At 47.8% G+C, this 15,431-nt stretch overlaps 1 protein-coding gene across 2 annotated transcripts in view; it reads right to left on the reverse strand.

Annotated features, from left to right (window-relative positions):
- MDGA2 (MAM domain containing glycosylphosphatidylinositol anchor 2) overlaps positions 1-15,431 on the reverse strand; it is a 388,772-nt gene that overhangs the window by 153,866 nt on the left and 219,475 nt on the right. Inside the window, exons 4-5 of one of the 2 annotated variants that reach the window (XM_081016731.1) lie at positions 12,160-12,356; positions 2,379-2,511 (exon numbers count right to left, since the gene is read on the reverse strand). In XM_081016731.1, coding sequence (XP_080872857.1) covers positions 2,379-2,511; positions 12,160-12,356 — 330 coding nt within the window. Of the gene's footprint in view, positions 1-2,378; positions 2,512-12,147; positions 12,357-15,431 lie in introns of both variants that reach the window. The other variant, XM_081016730.1, reaches the window with a different exon arrangement.

Here is a 15,431-nt window from a genome sequence, read left to right on the forward strand (position 1 = left end):
CTGGCCCATGGACGGTCCAGGAATCAGCGTGTTTTTACATGAGTAGAATGTGTTCTTTTATTTAAAACACATCTCTGGGTTATTTATGGGGCATAGGAATTTGTTCATTTTTTATTTTTTATTTTCAAAATATAGTCCGGCCCACCACAAGGTCTGAGGGACAGTGGACCGGCCCCATGCTGAAAAGGTTTGCTGATCCCTGGATCAGACCCATTGTCTATCTTGTCCAACATCCTGTTCTCCCAGTGGCTGACCCCTGGTCCCCCAACGCATTCTTGGGACACTCCACTTTCTACATCCCCCCATTCAGAGAACCATCGATTAATTCCTACCCTTTGCTTCCCAATTCCTCATTCACAAGAGGACCTCTGCTTTGACTGCTAAGCTTACTCGGGAGTCTTTGGTGAGGTACTTTGTCGAAAGCTTCTTCAAAGTGAGAGTATGTGATGTCCAGTGGATCATCTCTATCAATATGCTTATTGAGACTCTCAAAGGACTCTGCTAGGTTTGAGAGGCAGGACTTGCCCTCGCAGAAGCCATGCTGACTCTGCCTCAGCAGGGCTTGTTCTTCTATATGCTGCATAATGGAAACCCTTGACTATTCGCTCCCGGGCAGTACAGTGGTACCTCCGGTTGCGGACGGGATCCGTTCCAGAGGTCCGGTCGGATCCCAAGGTTTCCGCAACCTGAGGAGTGCTTCTGCACATGCGCTCAGCACGGTAGAGCACTTCTGCACATGCGCGTGTGGCGAAACCCGGAAAAATACTTCTGGGTTTGCTGTGTTTGCATCCTGAAGTTTACCAGAGGGTTACGTAACGCAAGGTACTACTGTACATTGTCCAAGAGTTTCCTTAATATTTAAATCTTAGAATAGCTTTGGAAGTGGATATAGGCTGTAGGGTTAGAAGTAGAAGATAGTGTATTTTAAAATAGTATTATTTGTAAGTGATAAAATTTTTATGGTTAAAGTAAGCGTGATAAAAAAATGGTTAGAAATTATGATATATGTAAACTGCTAAAGATGAGGTAAAATGAAAATCAGATAGGGAGGACTTGGGGAAGCCCACCTAACAATGTTTAGAAAAAATAAGGATAAGACAAGAATTTGTTTGTATTGTTTGTTTTTCTGTTTGTGTTGTTAATTTGTGTTATAAAATGAATAAAAAAAATTGGGGGGGGGGGTCCTTTTCTCCATGCAAAAATAAAGGAAGGAACCCAGTGAGATCCAAGAACCCAGACGCAAAGGGGCCCCAATTCTTATCCCAGACACAAAGCAGGAATCTCATTAAGGCTGCTGCTGGCAGCTCCCTTATTTAGGAGTGCTCTGTGCCTCGGCAACATTGATATTATTCATCCTGGAGTCTGCTGTCCTCCAAAATGTTTTGACATTTCCTGCAAAATCGCATCCCACCAAACATCAGCTCAAAATTTGTAGCTCCTCTTTACTTGGAACAAGGAAGGATTGGGGGGGGGGGATTGCAGAGGAAAGCAGAGGCAGCCATGTTTGGCTGGTGACGCACCAAAAGCCTCTGGCAGCCCACCTCTCCCAAGGAAAGTGTTTTGCATAAATTAATCCAGACTGGATTCAGGCAAACAGCCTGAAGGATGGGGGGCAGATGCACCAATCGGAATATCCTGCACTTAGGATGGAAGTCTCCGTGTGGTCTCAACCCCGCTTCCCTGTCACACCTCAGAGACTTTCTGTGCGCTAGAGCATCAAATGGGGATGGCCGGCAGTTGCTGTCCATATGGAATCTGAAGAACAGTTAACAACAGGAGGGAAGAGGATGCAATGAGGACAGAAATCAAAGCATAAAGGTAAAGGTACCCCTGACCGTTAGGTCCAGTCATGGACGACTCTGGGGTTGCATGCTCATCTCGCTCTATAGGCCGAGGGAACTGGAGTACAGCTTCCGGGTCATGTGGCCAGCATGACTAAGCTGCTTCTGGCGAACCAGAGCAGCGCACGGAAAAGCATATTTCCACATTTTAAAAAAATGTGGAATTTGGGAGTCCGTTTGACTTCCAAAATGTTCGGAAACCAAGGCACAGCTTCTGATTGGCTGCCGGAAGCTCCTGTAAGCCAATCGGAAACCGCGTCGGACGTTTGGGTTCCAAAGAACGTTCGCAAACCGGAACACTCACTTCCCGGTTTGCGGCGTTTGAGAGTCAAAATGTTTGACTCGCAAGGCGTTTGGGAAGCAAGGTACGACTGTAAATCTGTATGGGAGCAAGTCTGCACAGTATGGAAACATGGTGGGTGGAAATGCGTTGGTAGCACTAACCACTGAGCTCCCTGCCCCCCAAAAGTGAGCAGGCTTGATGAGAGGTCTCCTACTGACCGACAACAGCAATGAGAACAGGGGATGGAGAAATACCTGTTTTGTTGGAAAGCCGGAAGGACACCATTTTGTCAGAGATGTTGCAGACGTTCCGGACTGAAGCGATGCAGCTGTAGTTGGCATAATCCTGCGGCCGCAGGTTCTTGAGCTTCAGGATCTTGGTTTCACCCTGTTGGCAGCAGGAGAAACAATTGTGAGTGTGAAAGAGTCTAGATAAGGGCAACCCAAACTCTCAAGGGGGTGAAATGACTCCCCTAGGAGCTTGCAGAGTTTGGGACTCTGTGGCTTGCAGAAAAGGCAAGGAAGAACCAACATGATAGACGTGTATGAAATGATCCCTGGCTTGGAGGAAGTGGATAGAGGAATGTTTTGATAAGAGTCTTCTGGATCAGGCCAATGGCCCATCTAGTCCAGCATCCTGCTCTCACAGTGGCCAACCAGATGTCCCCACGAGGAACCAGCAAACAGGATTCGAGCTCAAAAGCACTCTCCCCTCCTGTGGTTTACAGCAACTTGGATTCAAAACGTGATGGCCTGGGACTTGGGCTCAGACTCAGAATCAGAGGACTCTCAGTCCGCACCGGATCCTCTGCCTCAGGCATCACCTGAACCAAGTCTGGGGCCTGATCCTGAAGAGTCCCAGTCTGTACAGGTTCCCCTGCAACAAACACCAGCTGGGCCGAGTCAGGGGCCTGAGCCTGCCCTGGCTCCAGATGCGGGGGTGACCTCGTTGCCTTCAGCTGGGCCATCACTTACAGCTGCTCCACTACGGGTTGGGTCAGGGGAGGCTGAGGCAGCCCCTGGGTCTAGTAACCCACCGACGTCTCCCGAGCTGCAGAGACTAAGGTCTGAGAGAAGGAGAGACCTGAGTACTCGCAGGAGGAGTGCTCTCCTTCAGGCGAAACAGGGAGGTGAGTCGCCGGGGGATCAGGACCGGCCGCTACCCCAACAAAGATAAAAGTCTGTCGGACCCTGCCCCAGGTTGCAGGAGCAACATTGCTGTATGCTAGATCCTGCCTGAGATCCTGTACCTGTCCTTGCCTGGTTTCCTGCCTCGTGTCCTGCCTTGGCCCTGTTGGACTGACTCCTAGCGGAACCTTCGGATCCTGGACTGGACCTGAACTGCGTTTCTCAGGTTACCCCCGGGCCCAGCACACAGAAGCGTATGGCGGCAAGGCATTGCCATCCTGGCTTGTAACCATTGACAGTCTTCTCCTTGTCCATGAAATTGTCTAATCCTCTTTGGAAGACATCCAAGCTGTTGGCCAACTTCTCTGTCCTGAACCTTCCAACTTTCAGTTTCATCGGATGCCTATGAGTTCCAGTTTTACGGGGCGTGGGGGGGGGACGGATAAAAAGGAAGCACTTCTTCATTTCAGCAAATGAAGAACTTTGGGACTCCATCTCACAGGAGGCAGAGATGACCATCAACCTCTTAGGGCTTTCATAGAGAATTAGACAAATTCGTGGAGGAGAGAGCCAAGAGTGGCTCCTAGCCAGGATGACTATGTCCTGCCACCGATTGCGGCAGAAATGCTTCGGAGTCCTGTTTGCTGGAGGCCACAGGTGCAGAGAGTGCTTTCATTGCCCTCAGGTCTTGCTCAATGGCTTCCCAAAAGATGGACCACTGGCCTGATCCAACTGAGGTTCTTCTTATGTTCTTGTAGGACGAATGTGTGTTGTGTAATAAAAGAAGGGAAAGTCACCAACACCACCCATGATCATTTTATTGATTCCCACCCCCCTCTCTCCTTTGATAATTTTCAAATACAATTTCTTTCCTCATTAACTGATGGAAAACAGTTTTGCAGGGAATCACCGGAGTTGTTATTTCGTACAGCAATATTGTGAGCTGGCCAATGTTTGGCTTGGAACGTAACTGCTGGATTTTGTGATTCTTGGAATACCATAGCAAAAATAGGAGAAAGAAACAAGTTGAAAGTCTCTTAGGAATTGCTAAGATAAAATATGCCCAGAAATGCATATATTTTTTTTGGAGAAAACCTGTTCCAAAATCCATATGAAGTTGTAAAGTTTCATGCAGATTTTCAGGGACGGATTCAGTAACAAGATGGAGCAGAGTTATGAGACTGAAAACAGACCGCGTTCCCCACCTCTACCAATAAAGTAGTTTGCATATTAAGTTTATGAAGCTATCAAGCAGAGGGGGCAAAACACACCCCACCCCCAAAACAGCTTCTACCTCCCAATCGGAGTGGGATCCATGCCATGAAAATTTCAAACATTTGTCAAAAGAATTTTTCTCAGCCAATTTGTGTAATTAGACTTATTATGCCTAATGACTTAATTAGCGTAAACACAGCAAATGTAATCTCATAACTGGGCTCTGCAATTATAATATGTAATGATGATGAAAATTGCTTTTTGGGGGGGGTGGGGGTGAGGTCCCCCCTCCTGCCTGCAAACATGTCTGGCCACCCCTCCTCGTAAGGAGAAGTTACGTTCAGTTCAAACCCAATTCATTTGTTTAAGGCATCAGCCTCTTCTAAGTGCATCTATGATTCAAATTGCATATAGCGAACGATAGCAATGTTTTGCAACTGGTGGTGGAGTACGGCTTTGGAAACAATTTCACCTAGATTGAAAACCCTGCACTTATTCTTCAAAAATTTAATCATTACAGACAACCAGTGATATGAGGAACAAAGATGCACATGGAGTTAGTTGGAAGTTGATTTCTTGGAAGGTGGTGGACTCTCCTTCCCTGGAGGTTTTTAAGCAGAGATTGAATGGTCATCTGCCAGGCCATCAGTCTTTAGCTGTGATTCTTCGTATTGTAGGCGATTGGACTAGATGATCCTTGGGGTCAGTTCTAACTCTGCAGTTCTCTGATTCTATGAAGTCGAGCCTGGGAAATGCTGTCGTTGGGTACCTTCCAACTTTACAGTGCTATGATTCTAGGACAAGTAGGAAAAGGGCAAGGGAAGTAATGGTTCTCCTCTATTCCATGATGTGCTCTTTGGGGAGCTGGCTTCAGGTAGCAGGTCCGTTGGCACACCCAAATGTCTGCAGACATTCCCACATGGGAATCCCTTGCAGACGACTGCAGTGCCTGGAGACAGTCAGGTTGACCTCTGGGAGGAACAAAGAGAAGAAACGCCCTGGTATGCCTGTATCAGCACAACCGGATGCCTTCCTCTGCCCCAGCTGGAACAAAACATGTCTCTCCCATATCGGTCTCTACAGCCACAGCAGGCGCTGAGACCTTCCAACAGTTTGGCTTCACCCTCAGCGGTGCACTCCATCATTGTCTCATGAGACAGATGGATGCCAACCAATTCCATCTTCATATTTTAATGCCTGAGTGATTGCTTTCAATGCTGGTGAACCACTTAGTATCCTATTTTGGAATTAAGTGATTGATGCTAATAATAGGATGCGGGTGGCGCTGTGGTCTAAACCACAGAGCTTAGGGCTTGCCGATCAGAAGGTCAGCGGTCCGAATCCCTGCGACAGGGTGAGCTCCCGTTGCTCGGTCCCTGCTCCTGCCAACCTAGCAGTTTGAAAGCACGTCAAAGTGCAAGTAGATAAATAGGTACCGCTCTGGTGGGAAGGTAAACAATGTTTCTGTGCGCTGCTCTGGTTCGCCAGAAGCGGCTTAGTCATGCTGGCCACATGACCCAGAAAAACTGTCTCTTGCTGTAAAGCAAGATGAGTGCCGCAACCCCAGAGTCGTTCATGACTGGACTTAACTGTCAGGGTTCCATTTCCCTTTAATGCTAATGATAATTATAATAAATAATAACAGCAATAATACATAAGTAAAAGGTAAAGGTAAAGGACCCCTGGACGGTTAAGTCCAGTCAAAGGCGACTATGGGGTTGCGACACTCATCTCGCTTTCAGTCCGAGGGAACTGGTATTTGTCCACAGACAGTTTTCCAGGTCATGTGGCCAGCAGGACTGAACCGCTTCTGGTGCACTGGGACACCGTGACGGAAACCAGAGCGCATGGAAATGCCGTTTACCTTCCCGTCGTAGTGGTGCCTATTTATCTACTTGCACTTTGAGGTGCTTTCGGACTGCTAGGTTGGCAGGAGCTGGGACCGAGCAATGGGAGCTCACCCTGTCGTGGGGATTCGAACCTCCGACGTTCTGATCGGCACGCCCAAGAGGCTCAGTGGTTTAGACCACAGCGCCACCTGTGTTAATTAACACATAAGTATATTAATTCTTAATACATAATACATTAAAACATAAGTATCAGCACTGCTGATAGGGCTGACAGCATTCCAGTTCATTCCAGCAGGATCTGGGACCTTTGCAAGGGGTGAACCGATAGGTCTACTCTCTCTACTCCAATACTGCCTACACTGGCTTGCACAACGATAACTGGAGCCTTGCATGTTGTACATGGAAATCATGCATTAAGCTTCAGACCACCCCCACCCCCGACATCAAGGCAGATTTGTGGGGAGCATTGGCGATTCTTAAACTTTTAATTACATTTTGTCCTTTTTATAAACATCTTTCCAATCTCACCCTCACCCAGGGAGAGATACACTAATTCAAGCTGACCTCTGATAAATATAGAAAAGGTTAGCGATAAGCCTTCAGTTATCAAGGAGGCAACTTGATTTGTTCATTAAATTCAAAGCAGAGAACGAATCCCAGGCAGGAGCCTAAAAAGCTCAACGCTATTCCAAAATGGAATCTAATTTAATGTGACATATCATATAACCCAGTAAGAACTTATCTAATAAAGGAGATAATAATAAACATTTCCGTATCGCGGCATTATTAGGTGAGGAATCCCAGCTCGCAAGGAGCCCTTCACTTTTAATTAAATGCTCAAAAGAGCAGCCAGTCAGCCTGTTTGTGTCCGTCCCTCCAATAATAATTAATAAATTAATAAATTGCGAATCACCCACGCGGCATGAAGATGAAATCCAGCGGCTGCGATCGCTTTTGACAGGGCAATCTCCCCACCGGATTACGGGGCCTTGCCAATTTCTTGGGGGGAGAACGCTTCTTATCAATGCACCTTGACATTTGGGCAGCTAATGCGTTGACGTTATGGATTACTGCCTTGCATTTATGTCCTAACCTTTTCCTCCAAGGAGGCGAACGCAGTTCTTCCAGTCTCATTTAATGACACAACAACCCTGCGAGGTGGTTAGGCTGAGAAAGGCAGTGAGTGATCCCTAAGGGAAGTTTCTTAATGTTTAATGCTGTGTTGAGTTTTTAATATTCGGTTGGAAGCTGCCTAGAGTGTCTGGGGAAATGCAGCCAGATGGGCAGGATATAAATAATAAATTATTATTATTATTATTATTATTATTATTATTAGGTCCCACCCGGTCTCCTCCATTCGCAGCTGTAGCAGAAACGGATGGATACCACCGCCATCCGTACGCTGCTGGCAAACCACTATGTACAGCGCATGAGCGTTGTTGTTACGTACAGTGCATGTGTGCGACGCTGTACATAGCAGTTTGCTGCCAGCGACGGAGGATCCTCCACATGCGGCTGTGGCGGCGCAATGGCTGCTTATGCCACCGCAAGCCCCCACGCGGTGCCTTCTTGTCAGCCCCCCCCAGACATGGCACCCAAACCGCCCCTGCACTGCCCGCCCGTTGTGATGCCACTGCCTCAGAGGATGATCTCAAGGTCTGGGTAGGTTCATATAGGGAGAGGCGGTCCTTGAGGTATTGCAGTCCTTAATGGCACATTTTCCCACCAACAAAAAAATCTGTCCGTCTTTTGCACCATGCTCTGGTTGGTAGATCTTGGGGTTCTACAACTAAAAATAAAAATAAAAATAAATATCTGACTAGCCTTGAGGTCTCTCCATTCTGGGTGTAAAGTACAGTCATACCTCGGGTTACAGACGCTTCAGGTTGCGTTTTTTTGGGTTACGGACATGCCGAAACCTGGAAGTACCGGAACGAGTTACTTCTGGGTTTCGGCGGTCGCACATGCGCAGAAGTGCTAGGTCACGCTTTGCACATGCGCAAAAGCTCCGAATCGCAACCTGTGTGTGTGCAGACGCGCCACTGCAGGTTGCGAATGTGCCTCCCACACGGATCACATTCGCAACCCGAGTGTCCACTGTATCTCGTGTGCTTGTTCTGTTGAAAATTATTGGTGCTACTGTTGCTCTTATTTTTATTTTGCACAGTTACAGTGGTACCTCGGGTTACGAACTTAATTCATTCTGGAGGTCCGTTCTTAACCCCAAACCATTCTTAACCTGAGGTGCGCTTTCGCTAATGAGGCCTCCCGCTGCCGCCACGCTCCCACCATGTGATTTCTGTTCTTATCCTGGGGCAAAGTTCTCAACCCAAGGTACTACTTCCAGGTTAGCAGAGTTTGTAACCCGAAGTATTTATAACCTGAAATGTTTGTAACCCGAGGTACCACTGTATTTTAAAGTGCATTTTAAAATGCCGGTGCGGTCTAGTGGTTAGAGTTTTGGACCAGGACCTGGGAGTGCTGTGTTCAAATCTCCGCTTGGCCATGAAGCTCACTGCGTGTGGCCTCTCAAGGATTAAATAAGGAAAAGCAGAGATATAAATAGAATAAACAAAAAATTGTCCACAGCAGAAGACTATCCACAATTCATTTCCAGCAAGGAGCCTCTCCTGAGCCGGGGCCTTATCCTGCAGAGCATTGCGGGTGATCCCATCCCAGGAAGAAGGCTGCAACTTCCTAAAATGTCCCTAAGGAAGGGAGTCCAATCCCACGGTGTTGAACCTGGCCCAATCCCTCCTCCTTCTTGAGGTCCCACCGCTGCCTCATCCTCAGCAAGGCTTTGCCAGCGATTCTGAGCAATATAAAGCTGTCAGGTGCAATAAAGGATGAAAGTGATGGGCCTTTCCGAGCCATTAGTTGAGAATTATCTATGAAAGTTGAAAGTTGTTCTGCGCCGGGTTGCTGATTGTACACTCAGCGTCTCATTTGTTGCCTCTCGTCGGTTCTCGTGCCTCGATCCCAGGAGCTGCGGCTCCGCCAAGTGGGGAAGGGTCTGGAGCCGAACGCGATGCTCACATTGGGAAGGCAGCTCATGCGCCGGAGGATCTGGCCCAAGAGATACTCATGGAATCGTAGAATTGTAAGGGGCCCCCAAGGGGCATCTAGTCCAATCGGCTCCAATGCAGGAATCACAGGTGCAGATGTTGTATCTGCAGCTGTCGCCAGATGATAGAAAGATAGAATCAAAGAAGCATAGAACTGTAGCGTTGGAAGGGGCCCCCAAGGTGTCAGGAGCTCGTCCTACACTCGAGTAGGACCCTGGTAGAGGCACATGCCCAACTGGCATGTTCCCTCCCTCCTGGTTGATCGTTCGGGAGCTTCAAAAGCTTTCTTCTGCCTGAACATCACAGTGACCGATGCCAACTATCCCTGCTGGTGTTAACCCTTCCCGGACTTCAAGCGGATGGGCTGGAGTCGGATATAGTCGTTTAGGACCAATGCCTAAGCCAATACCGCTCATCACCTGTAACCAATAAGGTTGTGGCCAATTTTAGCCCATTAACCTTAATTATGGTGTCATGTGTCGTTATTTCACTGGTGGGAGGCGGGAACTCTCCACGCAACTCCCTCATCCCTTCCTGCTCAGGCTTGCTTTCCAGACTCCTAATCATATTACCTTGGGTGGTGGTTTCCTGAGCTCTGTTTCGGATCATGTTCTGGAGCCAAACTGATTCTCTGCATTGAACCTTGCATGTTGAGACTAGGCTGCACCTCAAACCCCAGTCTTTTGCATACATTTTTGGGTGAAAGGCTTTTACAACCTCGGACCGAGACCCTTGTCCCTGAGGGCACCCCATGGAGCAGGACAGGGTGTTACAGAGGGGAAGAGAAGAGGTGACCCCCCCGCCCACTTTTGTCAGAATTGCGCAGCCCCCAAGCACTTTCACAGTATAGGATGCACCACTCCGACCCCCAAAGGTTTTCCACCCTGGCCCTAGAGGACAGACCCTGGAAGAGGGCATCCCTGGAAGATCTTACCTGGCCAGGTGTTCTCTAGGACAGGGGGTGGCAAGGTTTTGTTTTTGTTTTGTTTTTTTAAAAAATTACAGCCTGCTTTTCACCATGTAGGTATCAAACAGCTTACAACAATAAAATATACACAATTTAAAATATGAATGTAACCTGAAAAAAAATTAAACTTCAATCATTTAAAATCTAAAAGAAGAAGAAGAGAGACCTGTAAAACATCTGAGAAGCCTTCCGGGTGCAAAGGCCTCCTGAAATAAAATGGTTTTGAGCAGGCGCCTGAAACTCAGTAGGGACGGTGCCTGTCTAACCTCTTGTGGGAGGGAGTTCCACAGAACTGGGTCCATAACATGAAGGCACAACTCTGTATCTCTAGCCCATAGGCAACCAGAAACTGCTCCCCCTGATTATCTTGGTGACTGACTTGGGCTATACAGGGTATGGCAGTCCTTAAGTAATCCTGAGCCTAAATTATTCAGTTTTCCCACACTAGTACAGGAACATTTAACCCAGTACTTGGGCGAAGGTGGAGGAAGAAGTTCATAGAATCATAGAATCATAGAGCTGGAAGAGACCACAAGGGCCATCGAGTCCAACCCCCTGCCAAGCAGGAAACACCATCAGAGCACTCCTGACATATGGTTGTCAAGCCTCTGCTTAAAGACCTCCAAAGAAGGAGACTCCACCACACTCCTTGGCAGCAAATTCCACTGTCGAACAGCTCTTACTGTCAGGAAGTTCTTCCTAATGTTTAGGTGGAATCTTCTTTCTTGTAGTTTGGATCCATTGCTCCGTGTCCGCTTCTCTGGAGCAGCAGAAAACAACCTTTCTCCCTCCTCTATGTGACATCCTTTTATATATTTGAACATGGCTATCATATCACCCCTTAACCTCCTCTTCTCCAGGCTAAACATGCCCAGCTCCCTTAGCCGTTCCTCATAAGGCATCGTTTCCAGGCCTTTGACCATTTTGGTTGCCCTCCTCTGGACACGTTCCAGTTTGTCAGTGTCCTTCTTGAACTGTGGTGCCCAGAACTGGACACAGTACTCCAGGTGAGGTCTGACCAGAGCAGAATACAGTGGCACTATTACTTCCCTTGATCTAGATGCTATACCCCTATTGATGCAGTTGAGGAAAGAGGCAAGGGCAGCAGCCAGGGGAAATAAAGCAATGAGCTGTGGGAAACACTGAAGTCTCTCTCCATTTTGCCCTGGAAATTCTGCCGGTTGCAGAACCTGATGGCAGAATAGCACGGCTTTTCTCCCATCAGGAGAAACAGAGGCTCAGCACGAGTTGAGGAGACCCGGTGGTGGAACCAATCCCAGTGCCCTGCCTGTGGCGATGCTGGTTTTGCATGGTAAAGGTTTACCTTGCCTGGGCCGGTTCACTCTAGTGGAGATCCCTCCATGGGCCAGAACGTGCGCGGCCGCAATTTCTGGTGTCTGCGCAGACATGATTTCGGGTGTCTGAGCATGCGCAGACGCGATTTCCAGCACCACAGAAGCGAGTCCCTGCACCGCGCCACACCCGTTTAGCGCAGCACGCGGGGACTTGCCAAGCGGGCGGCTCGGTTCAGGGGTGGCTCGTGGGCTAGTTAAATGACCCCCATGGGCCACTTGTGGCCCATGGGCCTTAGGTTGCCTATCTCTACTCTAGGACAAGCCTTTACAAGATTAAAACCTGGAAGTCAGTGGAACCCAGAAACATATCGGCCACTAGTGCAGCTATTTTGTCACCGGTCTGCCTTGCTTTCGCCTCAACCCACATGCCCATTTGAAAGGCGTTTCTACAGAAATTGAAATGACATTGATAAGAGTAGTAAGTAAGAAAAAATATGACTGTACCTTGATTCCTACCTGGGTAAAGAAGGGCTCGTAAATTTCAACCCCTTTGTCAGATCCTTGGAGCAGCACCTCCTGCCCTCGCCGCCAGCTGTACCGGACAGGTGGGTTGGAATTGGCCACACACCTGAGGAACACCGTCCGCTCATAGTAAAACTGTTCCTTGGCTTCCCCTATGCTCTGGTGGACGGTCACAATTGGGTCGTCCAGATCTGGAAAGGGAAGGAGGAGGAAGCAGGAGGTTAGCAGAGGCATAGGGCTCCCTTGTTTCAATAATAATAATAATAATAATAATAATAATAATAATAATAGTTTATTACTTATACCCCGCCCATCTGACTGGGTTTCCCCAGCCACAGCCACTCTGGGCAGCTTCCAACAAGAGATTAAAAATGCATTAAGACATCAGTCATTAAAAACTTCCCTAAACCGGGCTGCCTTCAGATGTCTCCTAAACGTCAGAGAGATGTCTATTTCCTTGACACCTTGACAGGGCAGGCACCACCACCGAGAAGGCCCTCTGCCTGTTTCCCTGTAAATTTGCTTCTTGCAGGGAGGGAACCACCAGAAGGTCCTCGGCGCTGGACCTCAGTAGCTGAGCAATGGGGTGGAGACGTTACTTCAGGTATACTGGACCGAGGCCATTTAGGGCTTTAAAGGTCAGCACCAACACTTTGAATTGTGCTCGGAAACGTACTGGGAGCCAATGTAGGTCTTTCAAGACTGGTATTATGTAGTCTCTGCGGCCACTCCCATTCACCAGTCTAGCTGCAGCGTTCTGGATTAGTTATAGTTTCCGGGTCACCTTCAAAGGTTGCCCCACGTAGAGCGCATTGCAGTAGTCCAAGCGGGAGATAACCAGAGCATGCACCACTCTGGCGAGACAGTCTGCGGGCAGGGAGGGTCTCATCCTGTGCACCAGATGGAGCTGATAGACAGCTGCCTTGGACACAGAATTGACCTGTGCCTCCATGGACAGCTGTGAGTCCAAAATGACTCCCAAGTGAGTCCAAAATGACTTCTAAACAGGGTTATAGCATGTGTTCTTTATAGATGATTCAGGTTGCATCTTAAGGTGAATCTACCACATTAAGCCTTTCCAAACAATGGGGGGGGGGGGACACAACACAACCGTCTTTCGAATTTTGCACTTTTGCAATGCAGTTCTTGAACCAAGCAATGCTACCAAAATGCATTTATCAGAGGAATTAAAAATGAATATGATTGTGAAAGCAACATATGAAAATGCATCATATGAGAGATAATTGCTTGCAAAAAGATATGTACAAAACTGCATACAAAACCATGTGCGTATTAAGAGAAATTTGCCCCCAAATGCTGATAAATTTCTGTGTTGATTCCTGCAGAAGTCTGGAGAACTAAATTTAAGATGGGGGGGGGGATGAGAAACCTTATTTTTCACTTATTTATTAACTTTGTTTACCGAGCTTCATCTGAAGTCCTGAGGGCAGTTCACAACAGAAAAATGCAAAAGGAGAATATAAAACACATAACAAATTGTAGTTTGAAGAAGCTCCTGAGAATTCCGTAGGAGAAACGCTTGCAGGATTTCAGCTCCGGGGCTTCCTTGGGCGAGAAAATGTCTGCTCAGCAAACTCAAAGCTGTGTCTCTCTGCCCAGTCACCGAGGTGCAAGACTTACTCCTAAGTAATCATATATAGGATCGAGCTGCAAACCTGAGCATAGTGATGCCCAGGGCAATGAGCTTCACGACCTTTTCCTGCCTCACGGTCTTCGGATTCTGTACCTTTTGCCGGGAGTGTAATCTAAAGCCTTGCTTCCAGCAAATGTCCCTACAGAGGGTTGTAACTCTCTCCTGGCTGCAGCAATTAAGATCCAATTCGGGGACCAAAAATATAGTTCAGCTGCCTCATTAATTTCCATGCTACCTTCGGAGTCGAGTTTCCTTTGGCCTCTCTGCAGACAGGCCAGCCTTCTTATTGCAATGCCACTTTCAATATCCATCCAAGGTAGATACCCAAATCGTATCGCCGTCGAAAGAAGATTTGGCGAAATATTATTATGCCCCTCCCTTGTGTTTAATTCAGCATAGGAGGCGGGATTGGACCCAGGGCTGGATTTAGGTTTGATGAGGTCCTAAGCTCCTGAAGGTAACGGGGCCCTTGATATGTCCAGCTGTCCTTTTTCAACAACAAATTGTCGCTGTTTTTTGTGTGGAATATATGCTATATGGTCATTGATGGACCTCATAGGTGTCTAAAGCCATTTGCACATAACAAAATATGTATTTTATCAAAGTTATTGTTGAATTACATCCAGTTTCCCCCCCTTTAAACTTTTTTGGGGACTTCACAAGAGAGTGGGGCCCTAAGATTTTCTTGTTTAAAGGTAAAGGTACCCCATAACCGTTAGGTCCAGTCACGGACAACTCTGGGGTTGCGGCGCTCATCTTGCTCTATAGGCCAAGGGAGCCGGTGTTTGTCTGCAGACAGTTTTTCCGGGTCATGTAGCCAGCATGACTAAGCCGCTTCTGGCGAACCAGAGCAGCGCATGGAAATGCCGTTTACCTTCCCGCCCGAGTGGTACCTATTTATCTACTTGCACTTGACGTGCTTTCAAACTGCTAGGTGGGCAGGGGCATATAGCTTATACGTAAATCCTGCACTGGTCGGACCACTGTTGGGAATAGGGGATCTTATTTAAAAAATGGCTGCCTCTTGTGTGTACTTGACACACTAAGGACATGAGGACATGAAAAGAGCCTGCTGGATCAGGCCACTGACCTCTCTAGCCCAGCATCTTGTTCTCACAGCAACCAGCCACATTCCCATGGGAAATCCACAAACAGAATTCAAGCGCAAGAGCAACTCTCCCCTCCTGCTGTTTCCATCAGCTGTGATTCAGAAGCATGGCAATGGATGCACAGCCCAGCCGTTGTGGCTGGTAGCCAGCGCAGTCTTTAGCATATGCGCCGCCGGGGTGCAAAGATCCGCCCGGCGCCCCCAAATTTAGTTTAGCCCCCCAATTAACTGAGAATGACAAGCGCTGTTGTTGACTCGTCTGACAAGTGCCGCCGTTGTGAATGACAAGCGCCATGACTGGCTCGGCGCGGCTTTGATAAATGAGCGCACAAAGTCGAAAGTCCTTTAGTGAAACAGCAGGTATTCATTTCGGTAATACCCAGGTATATATGTATTTTGTTTTTCTAACTTGATCAAAATTATTTATTATTTCATAACAGATAGATAGTTAAGAGCTTAGGCGGCTTCAGCGCCTGGTGCCCCCCAGAATTTGGCGCCCGCGTG

This window comes from Podarcis pityusensis (assembly GCF_964106645.2).
Source record: "Podarcis pityusensis genome assembly, chromosome: 1".
NCBI classification, from domain to species: domain Eukaryota; kingdom Metazoa; phylum Chordata; class Lepidosauria; order Squamata; family Lacertidae; genus Podarcis; species Podarcis pityusensis.